The sequence below is a fragment of the Syzygium oleosum genome, unplaced genomic scaffold (assembly GCF_021117445.2).
Source record: "Syzygium oleosum isolate NSW1041296 unplaced genomic scaffold, Sole_v2.1 Sole_v2.02, whole genome shotgun sequence".
Taxonomy (NCBI): Eukaryota; Viridiplantae; Streptophyta; class Magnoliopsida; order Myrtales; family Myrtaceae; genus Syzygium; species Syzygium oleosum.
In genome coordinates, this window is record NW_026607486.1 from 5750136 (window position 1) to 5774318 (window position 24183).

Genomic DNA, 24183 nt, shown 5'->3' on the forward strand with positions numbered 1-24183 from the left:
GTACCCGCGTAGAAGCTTGAAAGGGAAAATGTAGCTTTTGATAGAATGGATGAGAGAAAGCATTCGATGCAATTAAGTGTACATGGACCAACTAATCACCTAAAACCTGCACAAGGAAATGGAGTGGACTCGAAGATAATGGGTCCTCTAAAATCTACGCTCGAACAAGGTGCTCATCCGACTGCTCAAGGGAACTGAGACGGTCGTTGGCAATCACTCGGAAGGAAAACGGGTAGTTGACCACCCCTCTGCGATCTACCCTGCTGATAATAATTTGATGTCGACCCTCTTTCCCGGTTAGCGGCCACAATCCCACTCCCTGTTCCTCTGTTTCGCTGTTCATTGACGAGGGGGCCGCTGAAGAATATCGATTGACCGGTGTATAGAAGCTCGGCCCCTGGTATCTGCGACGAGCCGACACCTTTGGACGATGATACGAACCGCCCTGCTTCTTGATCCCAAAACACTGAAGATTTCGTGCTCTCAGCTGCACCCGAGTTTTTCCTGCCATGATTTTGGGGCACATTTTCGCAGAGAGAATTTTCGTTCCCTTCACTTTGTTTGGCTGACCATGGAGATTGGCATACTGATGACTGATATATCGGGTTGAAGTGATCTCGGTTCGGAATTCGGTTGTCCAAAGGAGAAGTAGTAAGATTGGAGAGGTGAGGACTGCTCATGTTGCTAAGACTCTGAGCACAGGCTTCTGAATCTTCCCTACTAGCCCGGCTTGGTGGATATGAACTTTTGGCTCGTGATGTCCCTGCTCTAGCATTTCTATGGTGAAACCCTAGGTCAGAACTGACAGGGCTACTTCTTCCACTAATGTTGCTGCTGGATAAGCGGTCTGCATCATATGGATGATGTCGAGAACTTACGGGACGTAGAACGGATGAAGACGCTCTCGCTTTAGCACCTGCTTTGACTGCCTCCTTAGAGTCTAACTTTGCAAGCTTCCATGCACTTATGCGAACAGGTCGTTGGGGCATCTTTCTCCCCTTGTCCGAAGGTTGTGTAGCGTCTGGATCAACTGTCGAGGGGAGGCGTCCTGGCTCCAAGTGTGGGATAATTTCATCCTGCTCAATGAAACAAGAGAAAACATGTTTGGCCCGAAGAGTCATCTTGATCTATAACAAATATTCCAGCGCCATACGCATACACGCAGGTGAAGAGAAAGCACCATTTTACAATTAACCCAATTGTCGATCTAGCTTCAAATTTATTTCTTGTACCAGACAAAATGCTTTTGAATCTTATTATTCATGTATATCGGAATAACAAATACGGACACAACATTAGCTTTATAATATAAGTTCCCTCCTAGTACACATACTTTTCTAAATTCCTCCAGGCAAGCCCAACAAATTGTTGCGCAATAACAGCTTTAAGTGCATCTGCATACTGAACAAATACCTGGTTATCCATGAAAATTCTTGGAGGGGTACACCAAGCACCTCTATATTGCAAGCCTATTCCAAGAGAGCTTCTTCCACTAACAGCAGTGACAGCTGAACCAGTTGGGGAAGAAGCAATACTTTGCGGATCACCACCTACAGATGGTCCAGGCGCTTCACTCTGTGTTCTCATTGCAACTACATACTCATATGTCGTTATACCCTACATCAAGTGAATGAGTATACTATAATGCCGATTGGAAGAATGCTGGCTAGGAAGAGGCTTTTTTTTTTTTTTTTTTATGAAGGAAGAGGCATAATTCATTGCCAAACCTTTCTAATTAGAATCATGTGGAAGAAGAATAGCTCTCCGATAGGGACAGTGGCCAGACAAGAAACAGCAGTGCATAGGGTCTGCAAGGAAAGAACCCGTGATAAAGCAATATCATCTCCATAACTAATTGTGTTGAGTAAAGCAAGTTGCTCAGAGGTCATCCTTAATTTCAGGATAGTCAGCAGCAGAGTAGAACATCAAAGAGTCTCTGACCTGACTCCACCAAAGCATACACAGAATAGTTCAACCCAAAGAATTAAGGGTACTTCAAATAAACAACAATGTATGAAGAGCATGAGAGAGTCAGTTGACTGACCAAATGATACCCATTTTTTCATTCATATAAATATAGTTATGTAATAAAACGAAGAGGCAAAGGATAGCAAACAACATACCACCACAATGACAAAGGGAATCCGCGTGAATCCGATTCCAAGCCTGTCAATTATCTGATCTTCAGTGCCCCTTTTATCAACAAAGCACCGGACGAGGACAGCAACTCCCACACCAAATTCAACGACAAGCTGATGCAGATAAAGGCACAAGCAAATGCATCAGTCCATTTAAGAAAAGTAATTAGGGAAATGTGACTAGGAGGAGAAAACTAACATATCTGTAGGTAAATTGAAGTTATGGACAGTTGACAATGAACGAAAACTCACCCAAGTAAGGCTTACAGCCATAAGACACACAAAGGTGACATAATTTTTCCTTCCCACGCAATTATTCAACCACTGAAAAGAAGGTGCAATACGGTCAGACAGTCCCCAACACAGAAAAGCTAACATAAGCATAACATCTCAAAACACCGGTGCAAATGATGGTAAGAAATGCAGCATTAAGGGACCTGATCCTATTGATGCGGGAGCCTAATTCAGTTTTTACAATATAAGGTCTTTTCTGTTTCATGCCTTCTATTACTTTTTAGGTTAATAAATAGTCACGTGCCAATCATGTCACTTTTAATGAGCTCCAGCTGTTTAAATTAGAATTCTTATTTAAGATCATGGGTTGAGATCGTCTTTCGTCTGTAAGCCTAGTATATATAGGTCTCTAAGTCTTTTTGTCATTAGTTTTTTCTTCATTCAATAAATATCATTAATTTTTATAAACCCTAGAATAATTTTCTCTGTTCCAGCTTCAATTTAACTCTATTTTAGCCCCTTTCTTCATTCTTTTTGCTATCTTTATTTCTCCAACTACGTCAATTGGCATCGGAATGTTAGGCTTTTTCCCTACATCACTACTGCAAATACAGAGACCGTGTTCTTATAGACCCATCCCTATGTTAATACATCCATGGAAACTATAGACGTTAATCATCATAAGGCCATTGACGAGCACACAGAACTTACTCGACAATGATGATCAAATCCATCAACACATTTGGCACAGCTTCTGCAGTGTTTGCTAAACTTGCGTACCTGTGAGAAACGAAATCCAAGCTCTTGAGTAAGTCATTTGTCACTCTTCTTTCCGAATGTACCGCATAAAGCAGGGTAAAATCACCAATAGGATTCAACCAAACAAATTGAAAAACTATTCATGTGAACAGAAAATATTGTATCCCATGGAACTAAGCACTTTTGTATGGAAAATGAAACAACAATGAAACGTCCGAAGAAGTATCAATCTATCTTTGCTGGGTTAAGCGCAATAAAACAACAGCAAAAAATAGGCTGTTCCTGTCCAATGGGATCAAGCATATAAATTTTTTATAAGAGGCAACCTTTTGTTTTTATCAGTGAAATGCTGTTGTTCATGTATTTTCCATCATAACTGTGTCAGTCAAGATACGCATCCCAATTCCCAATTTTTCATATAATAAGATAAACAGACAGACAGACAAACAGGAGGACAGACCACCATTTAGGTCCAAATTCAGGATTCCCCATCTAACTGCGAGATCATCAAAAGACTCCAAGGAGACTGAAAAGTCCTATAAGGTTTCCAACTAGAAAATGAGTCCATAGCTTAACAACTAATCCAAGTACCTCAAACTCTATAGAGGCAGGGATACCAACTCAGTTGCAGAATTCTGTATTTTATTTATATTAGCCTACATATGTTACACCAGTGCATAAGTTTTCTATTAGAGGAACCCCATGCCATGTCTTCCAAGTGCCTAGCCAGCTCCACATATAAAAAAAATATTATGGAAATTATCCAGGATATTAGTAGCAACCAAAAAATGTTCCCTTCTTTATCTTCTAGGTCCATAAAGAGTCCAGGCCTAAGACTCCAGCAAATTAAACTTCCACCTTTTCCTCTCATAAACTTAAAAAGGAACAACCTTTTACCCTTAGTTTCCTCTTCTAATAGGACCATGGGCTGGTGGAGCCATAAACCAGGTTCCAGGACTTTACCTCGGCATTGCATAAAGTGCAAAATAGAGCATCCTCATCTCCAGTTTGTTCCTCCAAATGATCTTCATCCTTGCGGCAATCTTCCTTAACAAGGAATCCACAGAAAAATCTCCCCAACATCAAATAGCAACTTGTATTATGACTATCAGAATTTTCTCCATTCCTCAGACCTGTTTTGCCAGGCTCTTCCACTGGACCAGTATTTCCTGGCCATAGATGAAGTTCATCTAAGAAAATGTACAGAAAGACTAAGTACACATAGTGTTTCTCACACCAGCAAATTGAGTGACTCATTATTCAGCCTCTTGCAGAGACCAGAGTATAAAATAACCCTGAAAACGTTCTTGTGTGTGGATTTGGTCCAGAAAAAGAAAAGGACGGATTGGAAAGAAAATTCAGAGAAGCATTGATTAGTTTGATTACAGTTTAACAAGCAAGTTCTTCACTGGATCATAATAACAATTATAATAAAACAACAAAAACTACACCAACCAGCTAAATCAGTTCCGGTATGCGATTTGTACGCTGAAGTTCTGTCAACTTCAACCAAAATCCCAGGATCAGCAGGATCGATGGCAGTGCACCGGACATACAGTATAAATACGGAGAGAGCCTAGAAGAAAAATCTTATAAGCGTGTGATATATAAGCAGCAGCATATTCACACGAAACAGGAAAAAAAAGAGTCCACCAAGTGCACCTACCAACAATGAATAAACACCAAGCGCGACATATTCATATATGTCCTTTCCAAGAAAGGGAGCAAAGAAGGCATAAAATGCCACAGATAGTAAGAAGAACACTGTTATCGCCACCACCTGCAAGTATAGACAAAGATGAGTCAATTATGGCAAAATGGTGACCCCAGTAATCGGAACACATAATCAAATTTCAGGCTTTTAAAAGATTATCGACGCCATGGCGACATCAGCAACAGCATGAAAAGCTTTTCCTTCAGGGAAGTTAAGCCGGATTCAAAATTGAACCCGATTCCCATCAAATTAAACGACAACATTCAGGCAGAAAGTTCGCTAAAATGGTTCCCACGAATTTTGGAACTGTTCAAGATTTTCTGATTGGGCACACGGCCATCCATGTAAGAATCACTGTGGTGCTCCATCTCGTGGTGGATGATTTAAATCGGCACATTTCCAAAAAAAAATAGAAAAAAGGGAAACTAAATTTGACTTTGAACAGTTACGCAAAGCGTCACGGCTTCAATCAAAGTCGTAAAGCGTCCACGCAAATCAGCCACCAGATCCAGCTCCAAAAACAAGGAACAAAAAAACCACGATCACCGCACCAGGACAACGGCTTATCCATAGAAAAATCACGAGGAAACCTTAGTTCGGTCCACGTTACTCACTGATCCACAAAAAGACAGAAAAAAAGCAAAAAAAAAAAAAAACTCCACACGCGACAAACCGCCAAACGAGTCATCATAACAACGAACAACTCCAATGTGCAATTAGTCGCTGGCGCAAGCCAGTTGAGCGAGCGCGGGACACACGACGAGAGTGCGGCACCACCTGGAAGGGATGAGCGGGGAGTTCCCAGCCGTGACGCCTAGACATGGCCGAAACCGGGGTCGGAGCTCGTCGATCGAGAGCATCCGGCGCTCGAGGTCGCCGCGGCGAAGCAATGCGGCCCGACACTGGAGGCTCCCGGCGAGCGCTTCGGCGACCGGAACTTCTCCTTCGCCTATCGGCGCCGCCACAAGGAGGAGGTTGTATTGAAGAACGTGCCGAGTCAAACTCGACTAGCGACTCGGTGACACTGGCCACCGCAGCGAGAGAGAGAAAAACTAGGGCTTGGAGTGCGTGAGCTCGAGTTCCGATCACAGAGCCCCGGAAGAAGAAGGAGAAGGAGGAGGAGGAGGAGGAGGAGAAAGCGGAAAGAGAGAGAAGAAGAAAGATATAGAACAGTGTTGGACCGTATTTTTATTTAGTTTTAATGGTTTTATTTAATAAATGAATTGAAAATCGTTTCTCCCAACACTTTCATATTTTTTTTTATTTTCCGATTTTTGGGTGGCCGCTCAACAGTTCTATTATCAGAGGGACGGCCCTACGCTAAGGAGCCGGCCCTAAAGTTTTTGGTTTGTAGAAAATTTTCGCTTAACTATTTCACGAAAAATAAATAATTTTAATTTTTTAAATGATTTCTCGCATCACTGAAAACCAACAAACGAAAAATATTTTCGTTATCGATAATAATTTATGACTTAATATTTACGCGTATGACGAAACTTTTTTATCGATTCATTTTTATAAAGCGATATAAATTATTAGTTTCAGAAAAATATTTTCAAAATTAATCATTTTTCGTGGAACGAACACGCTCTTAATATTTTTTTGAGTAACATGAATATGCACGCCTTTTAACTGATTCATACTCCCAAACAAAATACCTTTTGCCCTATTCCGATCGCAAAAGCTGTGCCTCTAAAGTCGAATTTTTACAAATACAACTTTTTTTTATCGAATACTTTCCTGCAGATAAACTTTTTATTTGGGGAAGTTTCGTGCAAATGTCACGCAATTTCTCCTTTTTCGGCACCACTGATCATGACTGCCGTCATATTCCGTTTGCCTCGAGAGCAAAGAGAGAGTCGATGGTGCGACCCTTTTGGAGGAAGCATCGTCTCGTGTCATCGTGCTGCGGTTGAATGGTCAAAATCAGATTCCCACGTACCATGTGCCTCTGCTTTCATGTTCCTCTCGCTCTCTTCTTCCCTTCTCCACTCCTTCGACCTCGTAGTGTTTGTCATAGATGTGAAAAACGGACCGCCTTGATTGGATTCACCTATTTTGAGATTGCCTATCCGATTCTTGATTTCTAAAAGTGAAATCGGTATCCGAGCGATCCGGTTCCCAATTTCAAAAAGGGACCGGACCGGACTAACTACATATATTTTTTTTATTTCTTATTTCTTCAAAAAAAATTAGTAAAATGTAAACTAAACCCTAAGGCTGCGTTTGGTCGACCGGATAAAAGCCAGGATAGGATATGTTTTATCCTATCCTGTGTTTGGTGGTGGTCCAGGATAGGATAAGGTCGGATATAGACCGGATATAGCCCGGATAAAAAAATCCGAGGGAGGGTGGGATAGACCTGGATAGGATTTCTAATGCCTATTTTTTCAGAAACCCTACGTTTCACTCGCCGTCATCTTCATTCACACACCTTGTGCGCTTTCACCAAAAAAATTTCTCGGCTTTTTTTCCTTCACCGACTCCTCCGGACCCGTGAATAGCAAAAAAAAAAAAATTTATCCTATCCGACTTTAAATCCGTAGTCTACCAAACAGTGAATAGGATATGAAGAAATCCCAGGATTTCTTATCCTATCCTATCCAGTCATATCCTGTTTAGAATTCCGGACAATCAAACGTAGCCTAAATGAACTTCATTCACATAAATTCATTGAAAATGTGAACTAAACTTCTAAGTGATCGATTTCATTAGACCGATCCAGTCCGATCTAATCCTCAGTCTTAGGACCAACTGGTCTAGTCCTCAATTCTTGGTTCCACCTTGAAATCAGATCGAACCGAAAATCGATCACCCCTGATTTTTTATTCACGCAATCAGAATAGGGGAAGAAGGAAAATGGCAAAAATTTTGAGACACTGGAGATCAGATAGATTGGCGATTTCATGACTAGCTCGAGAGAATTAACCGAATTTCGAATTTTTCTTTTCCTTTTTGGACATAAGCCGCATCGAGAAAAGCGATACGCGTCTCGGAAAACGGCATGATGGGAAAAACAAAAGATGACTTTTTTCGTGAAAAAAATGGGCTCGAAAATGTCGGGGATATTATTAATTTAATTTTCCGCCTAAATAAAACGAAATATCTGGCCTTTGACTTGATGATGGGCGCATAGCTCATGTGTGCTGCCTCGGAAAATTTAAAAAAAATCATTTTCCCACGCCCCTTCTATTTTATTCAACGTGGACTTAAAATTTAAAAAAATATATAAAAAAATAAAACCGTCTCGTCTTTATCTGAAAAATTTCGAGCTGCTCAAGACAAAGAGCGGACGCTTTCACGATGAAGTTGTCTTGTTCGGTTTTTTTTCTTCTTTTTTTTAAATCGCCCGGCAGAGAAGTGGGCCCCTCCGATTCCATTTGAATATATGGGAAGCGTTTTCTCGATTTGGAAATCTTTTCTGTTTATTTTGTTGCTGCCGAGGTGTCCCTGTCAGCAAAATTGAAAATTTGCAGTGAGATCCTTCCAGTGCAGCAGAGAGAGAGATGTCATTGGATTAGCCTTGCATGTTTCTGTTTAATCAATTGATAATTGGCCCGAGCTACTATAATTAGTCTCTTGTAAGGGTGTGTATAATTTAATAAATAGAGCATTTAAGTGTGCGAATCTGACCACATTGGTTCGTAAACGGAATCGGGGTTCTTTCACAGATCACGATGAATTAATAAAATAGCCGAATGGCGAGTGAAGACTGAATAGCCTTCTCTGATTGTACATGCGGATCGAGAACGAAGGAGATCTAATTGTTAGGGCTCGACGAAAAGGAAAACTCAATGCTGTGCGACTCCGCATTGGCGCTTGCTTGGTGGGTGTGTCTCGTGGGGCTCGTCCATCTGCGTCCGCGGACTCGAGAGCCGATCCTTATTTGGTGGTGAAGACGATGGGTGATCGGTCATTGGCGAGATGGGGAGGCTTTCGCCATTACCGGCCTGGTGCTTGTCGAGCAAGGGCAATGGCGATGATGTAGCGTGGCCCGTCGTCGATGGTGGCGACGACGATGGCGACGACGGGGATGAGCTGTCTCCTCCGAGCCCGGCCTTCTTGAGCTGCCTGTTCCTCACTTTAGCTTCCTTGTGCCAATTCTTTAGGGCCTTGGCCATTTGCTCCTCGAAGATTGCCTTCTTCATATGCGACCCCATCTGTGGGAGCATAGTTCGGGGCGTTTGAGCTCGTACCAACTCTTGATTATTTGCAATCAAAGTCGAAAAAAAAAGAGAAAAAAAGAAAAGGGTTTCTATTTGATTCGCGTCGGACCGTCATCTCAATTACGGTGTTATTAACTATTTAACCTCGCGTAATCGTTTAACTCTTTCCAAAATAGTCGCAAATTCGCCTAAGGAAGAGGATGAGAAAAGGAAATGAATGTCTATGAGAAAGGTTTTGTTGGTAGAACTCACTTGGGTGACTAGAGCATAGAGAGGGAAAGTGATGTAGCTGCACAAGAACAGAAGTGCCAACCCCAGAAGCACCCTGCACAAACTAGCTCCAACGTTCTCATGGAAGCATGATCTCCACCCGAACTCACGCTGCATCAATCCACGACGCGATGATTATTACCGTCAAATTTCACACCGTCGTTGACGAATCGGGGGTACTCTTTTAGAACACCGTCGATTAAAAAGAAAAACGAATTCGTAGATGGTATCAGATCACGAGAAACAATTCATACCCAAGTCCATAGGAAAAATGACATTTGGAAGGCGTTCTGCAATGATTGAAAGACAAACGAAGTTAGATGTTTCGAGTTCAAAGGACGAATCGAAACAAAGATAATCTGTATCGGAAAAAAAAAGGGGATAAGGTACTTTTGTTAGCGGGGCAATACCTATTATTTCCAAGGCATAAAACACGGTGTTACCTACCTGGAACAAGGCGAAATGGATCAGGAGAAGAACCCACTGAGGCCGATTGAACCAGAAGAACTTGTCGTTTGGCTCGACAACTGGAGCTCCTTTGACTACACTGGTCCTGTCCTGGATACCTTGAGCCATTTCCATGATAATCACTTGAAGTTTTGTGCCCACCGAAAGAATTATCTGCTCGACCCACCAAAGAATCGAAAGAAGAAAAAGAAAAGCATGGTAATACTTCAGTATCTACCATGAGCCGAGGTACTAAACTGATCATAATGTATGGAAAGACGTCGGAACATGTGTACGAAAGATTGTCCCAAATGTGGGGGGGTCGAGTATGCATGAACTTACGAGAAGTGGAGCCAAAGATAGCCAGGTGAGTGCGTACAATTCTGACAAAAAATTCACACAAGAAGATCAAAATTTTACAGGGTACAGAAAAATGGATGCATTGCTAGACCTTGGGATCTAGAACGGTATACTCACTGTATTCGTTGAGCAGCAGGAACAAAATAGCAGAAATCCACAGCGGGAAGCTGCAAAATAGGACCAAAGATGGAAAGGAGAAATCAGCTTCTGATAAAAATTGTCAGTACACGTTGCGGCTGCAATAGAACATCTCCAGTTTCCTTCATAGAGAGCAGAAGCACCTGATTCCCACGACGGCCTTGAAATCGTCTTCCATGGACCTCTTGATGTACTTGTGAAAATCGAATTTGCTATTAGGAGCCAAATGGGCCTGCACTTGGTCCCCGTAAAAAGCAAATGACAAGTTTGATTTCTCATTTCAATGCACAAAAATACAAAGTTGAGCATTTTCATGTACACATATTGGCATAGACTTCAGTAAAATTTCCCCGCTTTAAACTCACATTGATGAAGCCATGGCGCATTGTCAAGTAGTCGACCTTTGATACCGATCCGAAAAATTGCCTATGGAAAGCAACCTGGTGAAAATTGAGGATTTGAGGGTCAATCACGAACAAAGTGAGGCCCAAATTGACTAACCAGAAGTGAAAGATACGACTAGAATGGATTAAGAGGCTGTGTAAGTGCAAGACTCACGATCCATATAATTCCGGGGACTCTCGAGTAGCCGGAGTGACGCCTCACGAAAGAAGTCTGATGAGTGAATCGGAATCTCTCCGGATCTGGAAATCACAGCAGGAGTTGCCGTTACCATTTCACGACCGCATCGTAATTACGATACCGAAACTTGCAGTTTCGGGTTCGGCTCGAAAGAAAGATGATTTAGTTAGGATCAATCACCATGAGTATATTGATATTCCAGAGACAAGCTTTCTGCTTCCCAAGCCTTCCACTTCTTCATCTGTTCAAACGTCCAAAACCAAATTTCATGAGGACTTGTGAAAATCGTTCAATTTAACCTTTTGGGGACTCAAATCAGTGGTTGCACCGATGAGAGATGGGCTATAATCCGATCCAGCCCACTCATCGACCGGTTCCTTCGCGGGCTTTTTTGGGCCCAAGTATATATACTAAATTGTCATGTTGTCCTTAAATTAAGAAAAATCGCCATTCAATATCGCATAGCATCACGATTTATAACAAACATAAGTTTAAAATGCCAAGCATTTATGCTACATGTATGGATATATTTAGATGGATCCAAAATCAGGTGCGCCAGGCACTTAGTTACCGTCCTATCTAGCGAGGTCCATATGGTTCCCACATGTCGGACGGCGACCGCACGCCTCTTGCACCTGATCTTGAGCCAAGATCTAAATTTTGCCGTCGCCATTCGTCAGCGAAACTTCGGGCCTCGAGTCATAATTATGGGCCCATGACAGGTAAACTTGTAAACCATGATACAGCAAGAACAAGTGTATCGTTGTCCTTTTAAAACTTGGAACGAAGGAAGAAGGCTCACTTTGGCCCTTGCTAGTGCCATCGTGACGACGCTGTAGAGAACGTGAAAGACGGCCAGGACAAAGATGAAGATGTGCAGCTGGTGCAGCCCCGACTGAGAGATCAACGATATCTTCCCCTGCTTTCAAATCCATCAGAATCAATGTCTTGCAAAACCATAAAATAACAGAACAAAGAAGTTACCACAAACTGTACGTCAAAAGGGTTTTGCTAGTTTGGGAGGAGGTCGTACGTGCTTGGAGCAGTAATCGTCCGGGGCGGAAGCCGCTAAAGATCGGCGCTGCATCATGTCTGTGGCAAGGGAAAGAAGCTTTCTCTTGTCATGATCATGGTCACCGTCGTGATTGTCGTCTTGTTTGTAAGGATGGTCGCCGTCGTCCTTGTTCTCATAATCAAACTTGCACGGAAGCATGATTTTGCCATAACTAGCCGGGATGCATATCTTTGAAAGGACGCCTATACTCACGGTGAGTACTAGAGACATGAAGCCTAGCAGCATAAGCTCTGCACATCCAAATTATCAAAGCTCATCGGACTTGAACACGATAAGTTCGTAATCGAGCACGATATACGTATATAAATCTTTATTGAAATTTATTTCATCGTGCAACACGATATTACGTAGGATATAGAGAGACGGAAATACGATGTTATACCGGCTTTGATTTTCTCCAAGGCTTCCATCATGGCCTTCTTCTGGCTCTTTTGGAACCACTGCCATCAAAGAAATTTCTCATGCGATGCTAACAACGCAAACGCTAGTTCCCAGATCAGCGGAATACAATACCTTGGCCAGAAAATGGATGCACTGTCCGATGAAGACCGATACGACGATGAAGGCCGCGCACACGACGGCGATCGCCCACATCGGCGACTCTTGCAACGACTGTTCTCCTGCAGCACCTGCCATGGCCTCAAATTCTTCTCTCTATACTGATGCTTGCATCCGACCGAGAGAGAGATTGATGATATGCTGGTTTCGAAGTTTCAATCGGGCGAAGAAGAATATATGCGTTGGGGCAACGTATGTGGAGACAGAAGAGGGAATGAAATTATATGCCTGTTTTGTCGCGTCGCAGGTAAGTCCGAGAATTGAAGATCATTTCTCCAATCGTGGGGGATGCTCGTTTTTGTCTGGTCTGCGTATCAAAAGTTACTGTCGAATCAAATGATTTTGGTCAACAATGCTTTTCTGATATTTGATATAATATATATATATATATATATATATATATATATATATATATATATATATATTTATCGTGTATTTATGGTAAAATTATGTTTTTGCCGAGAGGGTACATAATTATCTGATCAAAGAATAAGCACGAACTGAGTCAAGACTCAAGAATTGAAGTATTTTTTTTTTATTTTACCTGAGAAGAATGCTATAAATAGTTTATATATGTGTGTGTATAATCATTAAGACGAATGAGTATTTTTCTCACGAATTTTATATAAAAAAAACATATTAGAAATGAAAGTTTTATCGAAAGCCACGTTTCCGCGTATCTTAATTTACAAGCACGTGCCTCATCCAACAATAGAAAAGAGAATAAGTTTTCCGAAAAATGATTGGCTCGAGAGTATTTTTTTTTTGGCAACGTCGAATTTTTTCGAAAAGTAAATTTAGCGTTAGCTTCCGTTTGTCCCCCGAAAAATAAATTATTTGGAAAATATTTTTCTGAAAATAATCGCTCAATAAAAAATATTTTCATTATCGATAATAATTTATACTTATATATTTTTATGTAAGATAAAAATATTTTTTAATTGTTCATTTTTGTAAGTGGTACAAGCGATTTAAAAAATATAATTTTTTTCAATATATTTTTTTTATAAACAGATAAGAAATCGAGAAAATAAAAACGCTCTTACTTAGCCAGCATGGGCCCAAATAACAATGGCTAATTCCAAAAGAAAGTATAAAATTTTGACCCAAATTCTTTTTGTCTCAATAAAAAGTATAAAATTTTACTCTAATCCCAAATCTAGTTCTTGGTGAAATTTTCAAATTATTTGGATCAAATTTAAAATTTAACTGAAATTTGGTGTTCATTTGCGATACAAAAAAAGGTTGAGGCCTTTTTTTTTTTTTTGAAGAATTAGGCCCAAATAACAAAGAGAGGATGAACAAAACGAAAGTCCTTCCTTAGTTTGCAGCACATCGAATTCATCGAAACGAAGGAATATCTTCTCCCTCTACTTCTCTCTCTTCTTTGATCTCGTCTTCCTCTTGACTGAGCTGAACTCCTCTCCCTCTCTCTCCATCTCTCTCTCTCTCTCTCTCTCTCTCTCTCTCTCTCTTCCTCGGCCGCACCCGCGCTACAATGGCTGCAGTTCCGTGCCCGTCGAGGCCAGTGAGCAAACCTGCGGACGGCTTCTCATTTGGTAAGTCTTCTCCTACATTACTTCCATGGTGTGATCTGCTCCAATGCGGCTCCTCTGCGGAAATTGCTCTAGCTATTGGAATTCATGGCTAGGAAGTAGTTGTACATGAATCGATCCTCTTCAAGATGGGATGGATCATTTTGGAGAGAGAGAGAGAGAGAGAGAGAGTTGACGATTTTGCTTTGACGGTCCTTTTCGTGCCCTCTTGGTGGCACAGCAGAGATCAAAGTTGGAGGAACAACCCATTTCCAAGTTTAGAATTACTGAACCCATCGATGAATTTGCTGTTGTCGGTCAGACAAATGGTGGGTAGTCACTGGGTACCAGTCATGCGCTCGCTAATTGCGTTTGAACGTCAAGTATTTGTTATTTTGTCGCTGATGGAAAAACGCTCTCCGTTCTGTTGTAAAAAACACTCTTTTATACAGCCGTCCTCGCCGTCTTTAAATAGTGCGTTCTGATTTGTTTCGGTAGGGACGTCTCTGAAGACACCATGCCCGTTTATTGGGAGAATAGGCTGCAAGAATCTGTCGTTCACTTCGGATTATGCCGGCAAAGAGAAAGTCTGCGCTTCTAGGAAACTCACTGTTCAAGCTAGGTATGATTATGATTCTCGGCTTCCTGCAATTTTGTGTTCGCCGATCTCAGTTTCCGTCCAAAGGTCAACGATTGCTTGTTGGAGTCCAACAATGTTGCATAGCCATTACCTGATGAGGATTGATTGAATAGTCGCTAATTACGCCACTTAGGTGCTTGGCGAAGACACGCAACTTAGTCTCTATTTGTCATACTTAGCTACATACACTATATATCTATGACTTTTCCTGCGTCTTCTTTCGCTTTAAATAGGCACGTGGTAAATGGCAACTCTTTTCACAACGAAACAACCTCGTCCAAAGATAAGACTGAAAGGTTATGGCACGAGAGAGTAATGTTCTAACTTTCTGTCCTTTACTGGTCAGTAATAGAGATGGTGGAAGGTCTAGCGGCACGGGCATTTTCATTGGTGGCTTTGTTCTAGGAGGAATTGTAATGGGCACACTTGGTTGTGTGTATGCACCTCAGGTGACACTTTCTGAAACTAATATAGCTATCCTTTTGCACAGAACTTTGCTTTATTTTATGGAGAATTGAACTCTGTTTTTTGTGAGCACGTGATGTAGATAGTGAAACAGGCAATTCTGGGTTACTCCTCGATAATTTCATTACTGCAGAACATACAAACTGATCAGGGACATGATTATACCGACATGAAACTTACAAATATATGGGGTTCTTGTTTTGTAAAAGTTTATATTGCGGCACTTTTAGCAATAAACACATTCTTCCGCTGGATATTAAAAGCTAGAGCAAACTTTTCATTAGAATCTCCTTCTATGTGTAGATCAGCAAGGCATTAGCTGGAACTGACAGAAAGGAATTAATGAAGAAACTACCGAAATTCATTTACGATGAAGACAAGGCTTTAGAGGTGAGCTCCGCCATCAGTTCCTGGATTCTCTACTAATTGCCTGCTTCTTTGTTTCACGAGTCTCGGCAATAAAATTCTTATTCTTAATATGTTTGACGAGAATGCCGTGAGTCCATAATTAAAATACCCTTCTGGGAATATCACATGTTTTGCAGAAAACAAGGAAAGTTCTGGCAGAGAAGATTGCGCAGCTGAACTCTGCTATCGATGGCGTCTCAGCTCAACTCCAGCCAGAAGATACGCCAAACGGTGCAGCTGTTGCTTCTGATGAGGTGGAAGCTTCTACATGACTGGCGTTCCTCATTTCATAACGAAAACAGTCTTTCAAATTTCAAAGGCAATGAGTTCGAATTTTTTCTTTGCTCGAATCTATTAGGTTTCTAGCGGTACTTGTTCTTCCTCCTCCCAGCCAACTACTCTTTATTCTTATCGCAGACATTGTCCCCGTTTTCTAAGATTGCAACAATTAAAATACAAGTTAACTTTGATTATTTAATCGCATCCCACCCGAGCCAGGACCCCTGACCAGGGACATGAGCTAGCCGAAAAATTGTGGTGGACACTTGAGTATATAACCAAGCATATCTGTCGGTTTATTGTTTGAACTTAGTTTAGATGCCCAGGCTGGACGCTCTGTTTGGGAGGTGGCTCGGATGCCTTTTGATTCTGCAGCTACTGTCTAGGATTTGCATCAAAAGATAGTGTGGTGTTGTATCTTTACCTTGTCCTTAGCACTTTCTGTTACAGGAGGAGAGGAAGATGGGATCCCTAGAGCCCATGTCTCATGCATGGAGGAAACGGCTCCATCAACTCAGGCAATCCTGAATCTGTTCCTGTCTACCTTTCACCTGACCTTTTCTCATCCTTGTGGCTTTAAGCGGCTAAACCTTTCCTTCTCAACATGCCAATCCTATGACCAAAAAACGTGTGTGAGCAGGAGACACAGGTGACCATGTGTCTCCATCTTTACCACGCGGTATATCAACCGTGACCTTTTCTTGGATTAAATAGGAAAAACATGGGAGGCTAGGTTACTACCGTGCCTTTACCGCAGGCTACAGTTACACCATTACATAAAATCATGTGTAGGGATTACAACTAAGTGAGGGGTTATAACATTATAGAAGTCTCAACAACAAAAATACTCAGCATTTGAAGGTCTAATGACCAAAAATGAACTCTCTTTTATACGTGTAATTGCAGATAATAGATGGATAACTACAGATATAGTCGAATCCATTTTTAGCTTTTTTTAGGATCCTCAATGTTAGATAAGTTGTATTATTGAACTCTTATATCTTATTAATGTAAAAGGTATATAATTAATTACTAATAACCTCTTTCTATGTTGCGCGAGTCCATTTTAATTTTTTGATGAACATTAGTAGTGTTAGGTAAGTGAAACAACTAAGCTGCATTGCACGAGTCCAATTCAGATGTTTTTAGGAGCATTAAGGCTAGATAAGTGGAAAAGTTAAGCTTTCAAATTACTTAATGTAAAATGTAATGGTTTCGAGATGCCACACCTTTAGATTTTTTTTACTTTTTAATAGTACTTTTAACTTTTCTCTAGTCAGTCCGCTTCTTTCTATTGGTCAATAAGTATGATTAAGTAATTACATATCCGTCAACATATCTAATTGATAACTAATAACCAGTCTTTATATATTGCATCAACCCATTTTAATTGTTTTGAGGAACATCAATGTAACAAAATTGGAATAATAAGGTTTTATCCAGTGAATGGAAAAGTTAATGCTTTCGATGTGGGCACCTTTAACTCTAAATGTTTTGTTTTTTATTTTACATATTTGTACCTAAATTAATTCTGTATTTTCAAGTAATGTGAATGGAAATCGGTGAGAATGGAGCTTTGTATTTATTATTTATTATAGATTATCGCGAAGCGGTGTCGTGTTGGAAAGAGTGACGGGGCAAAACTACACGTGGGAGAACTAAACGCCGGCCCAACCCAACACAACAGGGAACCTGGGACTGCGTTTCGAGGCGCGATGCCACGAGACAAGAGTGAAGAGGAGAACGAACACCCCGGTCGGATCCCGACAGAGCCACCAATCACCTCCCCCCAATCAACGGCCCGATCATCATCAGATGTGGCCCACACTGGACGACCCTTTTGATGCTCCTTTTTGACAAAAGCTCGCTGCCACCACCACCACCTGCAAAATTGCAGGCAATGCACCTCCATTCAAAACCCTCATTGGTGATGGTGATATACGTTCATTAACGCAGTCTGAATTTGATCGCATTTCGTAAAGGAATAACCGCGTAAACGATCTCTAAATTTTAACCTAATTTATAATGTAATTTCTAAATTTTTAATTTATTTAATATAACTCTCGATATAATTTTTAAATTTGAATTAATTAAAGGACTATATTGAACAATTTAAAATTTAAAAATTATATTACACACTAAATTAAAATTCAGGAATCATATTGAAAAAATTAAAAATTTAAAAATTTCATTGCACCCTACTTTACTTGCGTAATTTTCCCTTTTCGAAAAGCACCCATCTCTCCTACGCAGTAATTACGCGACAAGCAATGACTTAGTAGCATTTGCCCTGCTTTTATTATCATCATCTTCTCCACTCTCACTCCCCCAGTTCAGTTCCACTCTCCCCAAGCAGGCCCCTCCCACTCATCATCTGAAACCTGCGAGGCTCCCTCTCATGGAGATTCCCCACCTCCATTCTCGCTTTCCACCGCTCTCTCTCCTCCTCCTCCTCCTCCTCGGCTCGGCCCACGGCGTCTCCGCCGTCGGCGTCAACTACGGCACTCTCGGCAACAACCTCCCCTCCCCCAAGAAAGTGGCGCAGCTCCTCCAGTCCACCCTCATCGACCGGGTCAAGATCTACGACTCCAACCCGGACATCCTCGACGCCTTCGCCAACACCGGCATCGACCTCGTCGTCTCCGCCGAGAACCGCCTCGTCGCCAACCTCAGCAAGGACCCCTCCGCCGCGGCCAAGTGGCTCGCCTCCCGCGTCGCCCCCTTCCTCCCGGCCACGTCCGTCGTCGCCGTCGCCGTCGGCAACGAGTACCTCACCTCCGGCGACGACAAGCTCGAGCCGAACGACCTGGTCCAGGCTATGCAGAACCTGCACGCGGCGCTGGTGGCGCGCGGCCTCGACCGCAAGATCAAGGTCTCGACGCCGCACAGCATGGCCGTGCTCGGGTCGTCGTTCCCCCCGTCGTCGTCCGCCTTCGCGATGACTCTGCTCCCGACCATGACCTCGATCGTGGAGTTCCTCGCCGATACCGGAGCTCCGTTCATGATCAACGCGTACCCCTACTTCGCCTACCGCGACAACCCTACCTCCGTCAATCTGGAGTACGCATTGCTCGGGAACAAGACGACCGTCCGCGACCCGAAAGGGTACGTGTACACGAACATGCTGGACGCGCAGATCGACGCCGTGAGGTCGGCCATCGGAGCGCTGGGGTTCGGGAACCGGTCGATCGAGATCACGGTGTCGGAGTCGGGGTGGCCATCGAAGGGGGAGGACGGGGACAGGGCGGCGACGCCGGAGAACGCGAGGGCGTACAACACGAGGCTGATAGAGCGGGCGCAGGCGAACAGGGGGACGCCGATGAAGGCGGAGGAGAGGGTGGAGATCTTCGTGTTCGCGCTGTTCAACGAGAACAAGAAGCAAGGCGGCGTCGCCGAGAGGAACTTCGGGCTGTTCAACGGCGACGGGTCGAAGTCGTACGATGTGGACTTGAGCTGCCAGTTCTGCAGCGGCGGAGGTACAACTTTTCAAACCTTTTCTTTAAGACTGGTTTGGAAGGAAGGAAGGAAGTCATTTTCCCTCCAAGAAAGGGTTTTCAAAACGATATGTAATACATGATAGTGTGCTGTGTCTATGGAAATGATATGATTTGATGTAGGGTTAGGGTTCGGGGAGAAAGCGGTGGGGAGCGGCAGCACGGCGGCGAGGGGGCCGTCGGTGTGGTGCGTGGCGAAGCCGCACGCGGAGGAGGGGGTGCTGCAGGCGGTGGTGGACTTCTGCTGCGGGGCAGGGGGGGTGGACTGCAGGGAGGTGTACGAGGGAGGGGAGTGCTACGTGGCGGGGAAGGTGCACGCGCACGCGTCGTACGCCATGAACGCGTACTACCAGATGCACGGGAGGAACTACTGGAACTGCGACTTCAAGGGCACCGGCCTCGTCACGTTCAGCGATCCCAGTGAGTCAAATTTTAGTTGTTTTGTTCACATGAACGTTCATGAGACGGACGACCATTCAATCGATGCTTTCGACCGTACATTCTCATGGTTTGCACTTTGCATCGCCTTGTCTTGTCTTGTCGATGATCACAGGTTACGGAAGGTGCCGGTATTCTCAGCAGTAGAAGCAAAGGAATCGATGGAAAAAGCACCCACCGGGCCCACTATCTATCAAGTGCGCACTCGATTAGAGATTTTGAATGTCCCTCCTCATCTGAATTTATTTATCGTGTGGGTTCTATCAATATATTGTCTTGAAAAGTGATTTGCCTTTTCCTCGACCTAAGCAAAAAGTATGACTTTTTTTGCATGGAGACAAGCAAGCGCGAGCTCTCTCTAGCTGGCTTTGTTTTCGGTGGTTTGTGTTTTCCTTTCTTCTTTTTTTTAACCCTTTTTTTGTCTCTCTTTTGGACAAAAGTCGTTTCCTAGGTCGCTTTGCAACCCCACTGTGAATATATGATGCTCGTGAACGCTTGTGCATGAACTTACGACCAAACCACAGAGTCTGACATGCTTGCGAGTAGCGACGGACCGTGATCTTGAGTATCATGCGCCGAAATACCGTATCGAAGTCCCGAGTCTGCAATTTATTGGTATCTCCCCATGCATGGCTTGTGCGTTTATGAATATTTTGTTAATGAGAACCTTAAGCACACCGTCGATGGAAACTTTCTTCACTCTGCGAGCTGTATTAGACAAATGCGTCCGAGTCCGATACTCATCAGATGCAGAGAGATTACTGAACGTATACTAGATCATGTGAGACTAAAACTGAAGAATTCTAATCATGCATAGAAGAACAAAATTTAAGCACAATTAGAATCAAATGCGGAAAACAGGATCGAAAATAAACTGACCTCCAGCCATTGTTTAACTTTACGTTCGTCGGAAATCCACGGTAGTTCAACGTTAATTTGACAGTGATTACGGGCGCACTCTACTAACTCAATCCCCTCGCGTACTGATGGTGTATTACCGAATGAGAAGGTTTGCGTTAGACCTTGTGTCTGCCCTTATGGAATGAACGTTCATCTTTATAAACCGCTTCCCATCAAGGCGGTTACTGAAGAGGGCAGTTGTCACCGAAGGGGTACGAAGCGTGGAAAAACTGTATGTGGATAACCGTCACTTAAAAGAGAAAACGTGGGTCAAACTCAATAGATAAGTTTTTATTTCAAAAACTATATCCCTAAATGTGAGATCACATTATAAATATAACATTCTCCCACTTGATCCAAACATTTTCATCATACAAATTACCCAACCAAATCCACGAAAACCATATGCTTAAGAAAAGAAACAAGACACATGAATCATGGCGACATATCCTCTAAGAGCGAGTAATATCTTCCATGTATTACAACGCATTTTATTCCTTTAATGTCAGCCCATATGTGACAACACATCTTAATGAATAAACCCTATGTTTATTCCAGAACCAAGGATAATTGTTATTCTCATAAACAACTGAATGTGTACACCAGAAATTGAGAATAACATTACAATTGAATAAGAGTTTCAAATAACAAAAGTCGTCCATACGACAATAAATCACATTATGGGAATTATTCCCATACTAGCCACATGATCCTTATACTTCATTGGTGGCATGCCTTTAGTTAAAGGATCAACTATTATCAATTCAGTGCGAACGTGTTCAATGACCACTTTATTCTCCTTAACACGTTCCTTTATGGCTAAATACTTAATGTCGATGTGCTTACTTCGATCGCCACTTCTAGCATTTTTAGCCGTAAAACCGCAATTGAATTGTCACAATATATTCTTAATGGCCTAGAAATAGAATCAACAATTCTAAGCCCTGAAATGAAACTCTTTAACCATACACCATGCGAGGTAGCCTCAAAACAAGAAACGAACTCAGCCTCCATAGTGGAAGTAGCAGTCAAAGTCTGCTTCGCACTCCTCCATGACACGGCTCCGCCAGCTAACATAAAAATGTATCCTGATGTTGATTTTAGAGAATCAAGGCAATCAGCGTAATCCGCATCCGAATAACCAACTACTTCCAAGTTGTCAGTCCGTCTATACATAAGCATGTAGCCTTTAGTACTTTGAAGGTATCTCATCACTTTCTTTGCAGCTTTCCAGTGGTCTATCCCTGGATTACTCTAATATCTTCCCAACATTCCCACAGCAAAAGCGATGTCAGGTCGAGTACAAACCTGAGCATACATCAAGCTTCCGACAGCAGAAGCATATGGGATGTTCTTCATTTGTTCCCTTTCTACATCGTTCTTCGGGCACTGGTTCAAATTGAACCTATCACCCTTCACAATGGGTGCTACACTTGGTGAACAATCTTTCATCCGAAATCTCTCCAAGACCTTATTGATAGAGGTTTCTTGAGATAGTCCTAAAACTCCTCGAGTTCTATCTCTATGGATCTTAATGCCAATGACATAAGATGCCTCACCCATATCCTTCATGTCAAAACTCTTAGAGAGGAATTGTTTCACCTCATGCAACAACCCCTTATCATTGGTTGCAAGTAAAATATCATCCACATATAGCACAAGAAAACAAATTTTGCTCCCACTGACTTTCTGGTATATGCATTGATCCATGATATTCTCTATAAAACCGAATGAAGAGACGACATCATGGAACCTTAAGTACCATTGACGGGATGCTTGTTTCAAGCCATATATAGATTTCTTAAGCTTGCACACCAATTGCTCACCTTTACTAGAGGAGAATCCTTCAGGTTGTTTCATGTATACCTCCTCCTCTAGTTCCCCATTGAGGAACGTCGTTTTCACATCCATTTGATGTAATTCCATATCAAAATGGACAACCAAAGCCAGAACAATACGAAGAGAATCTTTCTTAGATACAGGAGAAAATGTCTCCGTGTAATCGATTCCTTCCTTTTGAGTGAATCCTTTGGCAACAAGTCTAGCTTTATATCTCTCAATGTTGCCCAACGAGTCCTTCTTAGTTTTGAAGACCCATTTACAACCAATGGCTTTTGCACCATTAGGCAACTCAACCAAATCCCAGACTTTATTTGATGCCATAGAACTCATCTCATCCTTCATGGCATTGTACCACAAATTGGATTCATCACTGCTCATGGCTTGTGAAAACGTTTCAGGATCATTCTCAGCTCCAATATTGTAGTCAGACTCTTGTAGATACACAATATAATCACTAGGAATTGCTGATTTCCTCATTCTAGTAGATCTTCTTAATGTTGTATCAACATTCTCTGGAGGAGCGTGTTGTTCAACTGGTTGTTCAACGGCTTCTGGTAATTGTTGAACAACTGGATCTACCGGATCATTATCAGCAAGTTGTGGAACTTCAATAGTTGGTTGTTCAATAGCCGGCTGAACTGAAGGGGCGTTATGAACAACAACCAACCTAATACTTGAAGTGGAAGGTTGAGTATCTGAATGATCTTTCTCAGGAACAATGTCCTTCAATCGATCACTCCCACTAATCAAGTCACTTTCAAGAAACTTAGCATTTCTTGATTCCACAATCCTAGTAGTGTGAGATAGACAATAAAACCTGTATCCCTTGGACTTTTCGGCATATCCAATAAAATACCCACTTACAGTCCTTGGGTCCAACTTCCTTTCCTGTGGATTATAGACTCTTACTTCAGACGGGCATCCCCAAACGCGTACATGTCGCAAACTTGGCTTCCAACCTTTGAATAACTCAAAAGGCGTCTTTGGGACAGCCTTGGTTGGAACTCGATTTAATATGTACACTGCCGTCTTAAGAGCTTCAGTCCACAAGGACTTAGGAAGTTTGGAGCTACTAAGCATACTCCGCACCATGTCCAATAAAGTTCGGTTTCTTCTTTCTGCTACGCCATTTTGGTCCGGAGAACCTGGCATAGTGTATTGGGCAACTATCCCATTCTCTTGAAGAAACTTTGCAAACGGACCAGGTGCTTGTCCATCTTCAGTGTATCTACCATAAAATTCTCCACCTCTATCTGATCTCACGATCTTAATTTGCTTGCCGCATTGTTTCTCTACTTCCGCCTTAAAACCTTAAAGGCATCCAACGCTTCATGCTTATTATGAAGCGAGTAGAGATACATGTAACGTGAGTAATCATCAATGAAGGAGATGAAGTATTTCTGACCATACGAGTCCATATCAGGACTACAAATGTCCGTATGTATGATTTCTAATATGTCTGTACTCCTCTTGGCACCTTTCTTTGTCTTGTTGGTCTGCTTTCCCTTTATGCAGTCCACGCAAATATCATAATCAGTAAAATCCAAAGTACCGAGTACTCCATCATTTACTAATCGCTTAATTCTATCTATGGAGATATGTCCCAATCTCCGGTGCCACAACATGGAGGAATCTTCATTCACAACACATCGTTTTATACCAGCATTGTCATGAACATGCATCGCATTATAATAGGCATTGTCTTGTAAATTAATTCGAAAAAGACCATCAGACAAAATAC

General features: G+C 42.3%; 4 protein-coding genes across 6 annotated transcripts; 2 read left to right on the forward strand and 2 right to left on the reverse strand.

The window, feature by feature from the left end:
- Positions 1-16: 16 nt before the first annotated feature.
- On the reverse strand, positions 17-5974 carry LOC115663759 (protein S-acyltransferase 21). The gene is made up of 10 exons (XM_030585740.2): positions 5623-5974; positions 4798-4911; positions 4587-4707; positions 4095-4300; positions 3084-3152; positions 2391-2462; positions 2124-2252; positions 1728-1808; positions 1414-1617; positions 17-1076 (listed from the first exon to the last, which is right to left on the reverse strand). Exons 1-10 carry the CDS (start codon positions 5665-5667, stop codon positions 186-188), a joined length of 1932 nt encoding a protein of 643 aa, XP_030441600.2. The 5' UTR covers positions 5668-5974; the 3' UTR covers positions 17-185.
- A 2608-nt stretch (positions 5975-8582) lies between these two features.
- On the reverse strand, positions 8583-12519 carry LOC115663783 (MLO protein homolog 1-like). The gene is made up of 14 exons (XM_030585762.2): positions 12397-12519; positions 12266-12323; positions 11842-12113; positions 11611-11727; positions 10989-11049; positions 10785-10870; positions 10592-10666; positions 10370-10458; positions 10206-10255; positions 10071-10111; positions 9729-9902; positions 9536-9571; positions 9264-9392; positions 8583-9005 (listed from the first exon to the last, which is right to left on the reverse strand). Exons 1-14 carry the CDS (start codon positions 12517-12519, stop codon positions 8637-8639), a joined length of 1680 nt encoding a protein of 559 aa, XP_030441622.2. The 3' UTR covers positions 8583-8636.
- Positions 12520-13772: 1253 nt separating this feature from the next.
- Positions 13773-15967, forward strand: LOC115663805 (uncharacterized). 2 transcript variants are annotated; one of them, XM_030585784.2, is made up of 5 exons: positions 13773-14000; positions 14475-14598; positions 14969-15065; positions 15385-15471; positions 15627-15967. In XM_030585784.2, exons 1-5 carry the CDS (start codon positions 13940-13942, stop codon positions 15759-15761), a joined length of 504 nt encoding a protein of 167 aa, XP_030441644.1. In that variant the 5' UTR covers positions 13773-13939; the 3' UTR covers positions 15762-15967. The 2 variants fall into 2 exon arrangements, with proteins under 2 accessions (XP_030441644.1, XP_030441638.1); XM_030585778.2 differs by having other exon boundaries at positions 13779-14000; positions 14963-15065.
- Positions 15968-17978: 2011 nt separating this feature from the next.
- Positions 17979-20075, forward strand: LOC115663792 (glucan endo-1,3-beta-D-glucosidase-like). 2 transcript variants are annotated; one of them, XM_056308201.1, is made up of 3 exons: positions 17979-19244; positions 19392-19682; positions 19816-20075. In XM_056308201.1, the coding sequence occupies exons 1-3, from the start codon at positions 18167-18169 to the stop codon at positions 19845-19847; spliced, it is 1401 nt and encodes a 466-aa protein (XP_056164176.1). In that variant the 5' UTR covers positions 17979-18166; the 3' UTR covers positions 19848-20075. The 2 variants fall into 2 exon arrangements, with proteins under 2 accessions (XP_056164176.1, XP_030441630.2); XM_030585770.2 differs by having other exon boundaries at positions 17980-19244; positions 19386-19682.
- The last annotated feature ends 4108 nt before the right edge of the window (positions 20076-24183 follow it).

Bases quoted from the DNA above. Each gene is read 5' to 3' on its own strand.
- LOC115663759 (XM_030585740.2), bottom strand. From the start codon at position 5,667: ATGTCTAGGCGTCACGGCTGGGAACTCCCCGCTCATCCCTTCCAG. The intron at 3,153-4,094 runs GTAAAGTCCTGG...CGTTTCTCACAG, and splicing joins GCACTTTATGCAATGCCGAG to GTACGCAAGTTTAGCAAACA. The intron at 1,809-2,123 runs GTATGTTGTTTG...CTTTCCTTGCAG, and splicing joins TTCCCTTTGTCATTGTGGTG to ACCCTATGCACTGCTGTTTC.
- LOC115663783 (XM_030585762.2), bottom strand. From the start codon at position 12,519: ATGGCAGGTGCTGCAGGAGAACAGTCGTTGCAAGAGTCGCCGATGTGG. The intron at 12,324-12,396 runs GTATTGTATTCC...CTTTGATGGCAG, and splicing joins GCATCCATTTTCTGGCCAAG to TGGTTCCAAAAGAGCCAGAA. The intron at 10,459-10,591 runs GTGAGTTTAAAG...GACCAAGTGCAG, and splicing joins TGCGCCATGGCTTCATCAAT to GCCCATTTGGCTCCTAATAG.
- LOC115663805 (XM_030585778.2), top strand. From the start codon at position 13,940: ATGGCTGCAGTTCCGTGCCCGTCGAGGCCAGTGAGCAAACCTGCGGAC. The intron at 14,599-14,962 runs GTATGATTATGA...TTTACTGGTCAG, and splicing joins AAACTCACTGTTCAAGCTAG to TAATAGAGATGGTGGAAGGT. The intron at 15,472-15,626 runs GTGAGCTCCGCC...CATGTTTTGCAG, and splicing joins ATGAAGACAAGGCTTTAGAG to AAAACAAGGAAAGTTCTGGC.
- LOC115663792 (XM_030585770.2), top strand. From the start codon at position 18,167: ATGGAGATTCCCCACCTCCATTCTCGCTTTCCACCGCTCTCTCTCCTC. The intron at 19,245-19,385 runs GTACAACTTTTC...GATTTGATGTAG, and splicing joins CCAGTTCTGCAGCGGCGGAG to GGTTAGGGTTCGGGGAGAAA. The intron at 19,683-19,815 runs GTGAGTCAAATT...CGATGATCACAG, and splicing joins CGTCACGTTCAGCGATCCCA to GTTACGGAAGGTGCCGGTAT.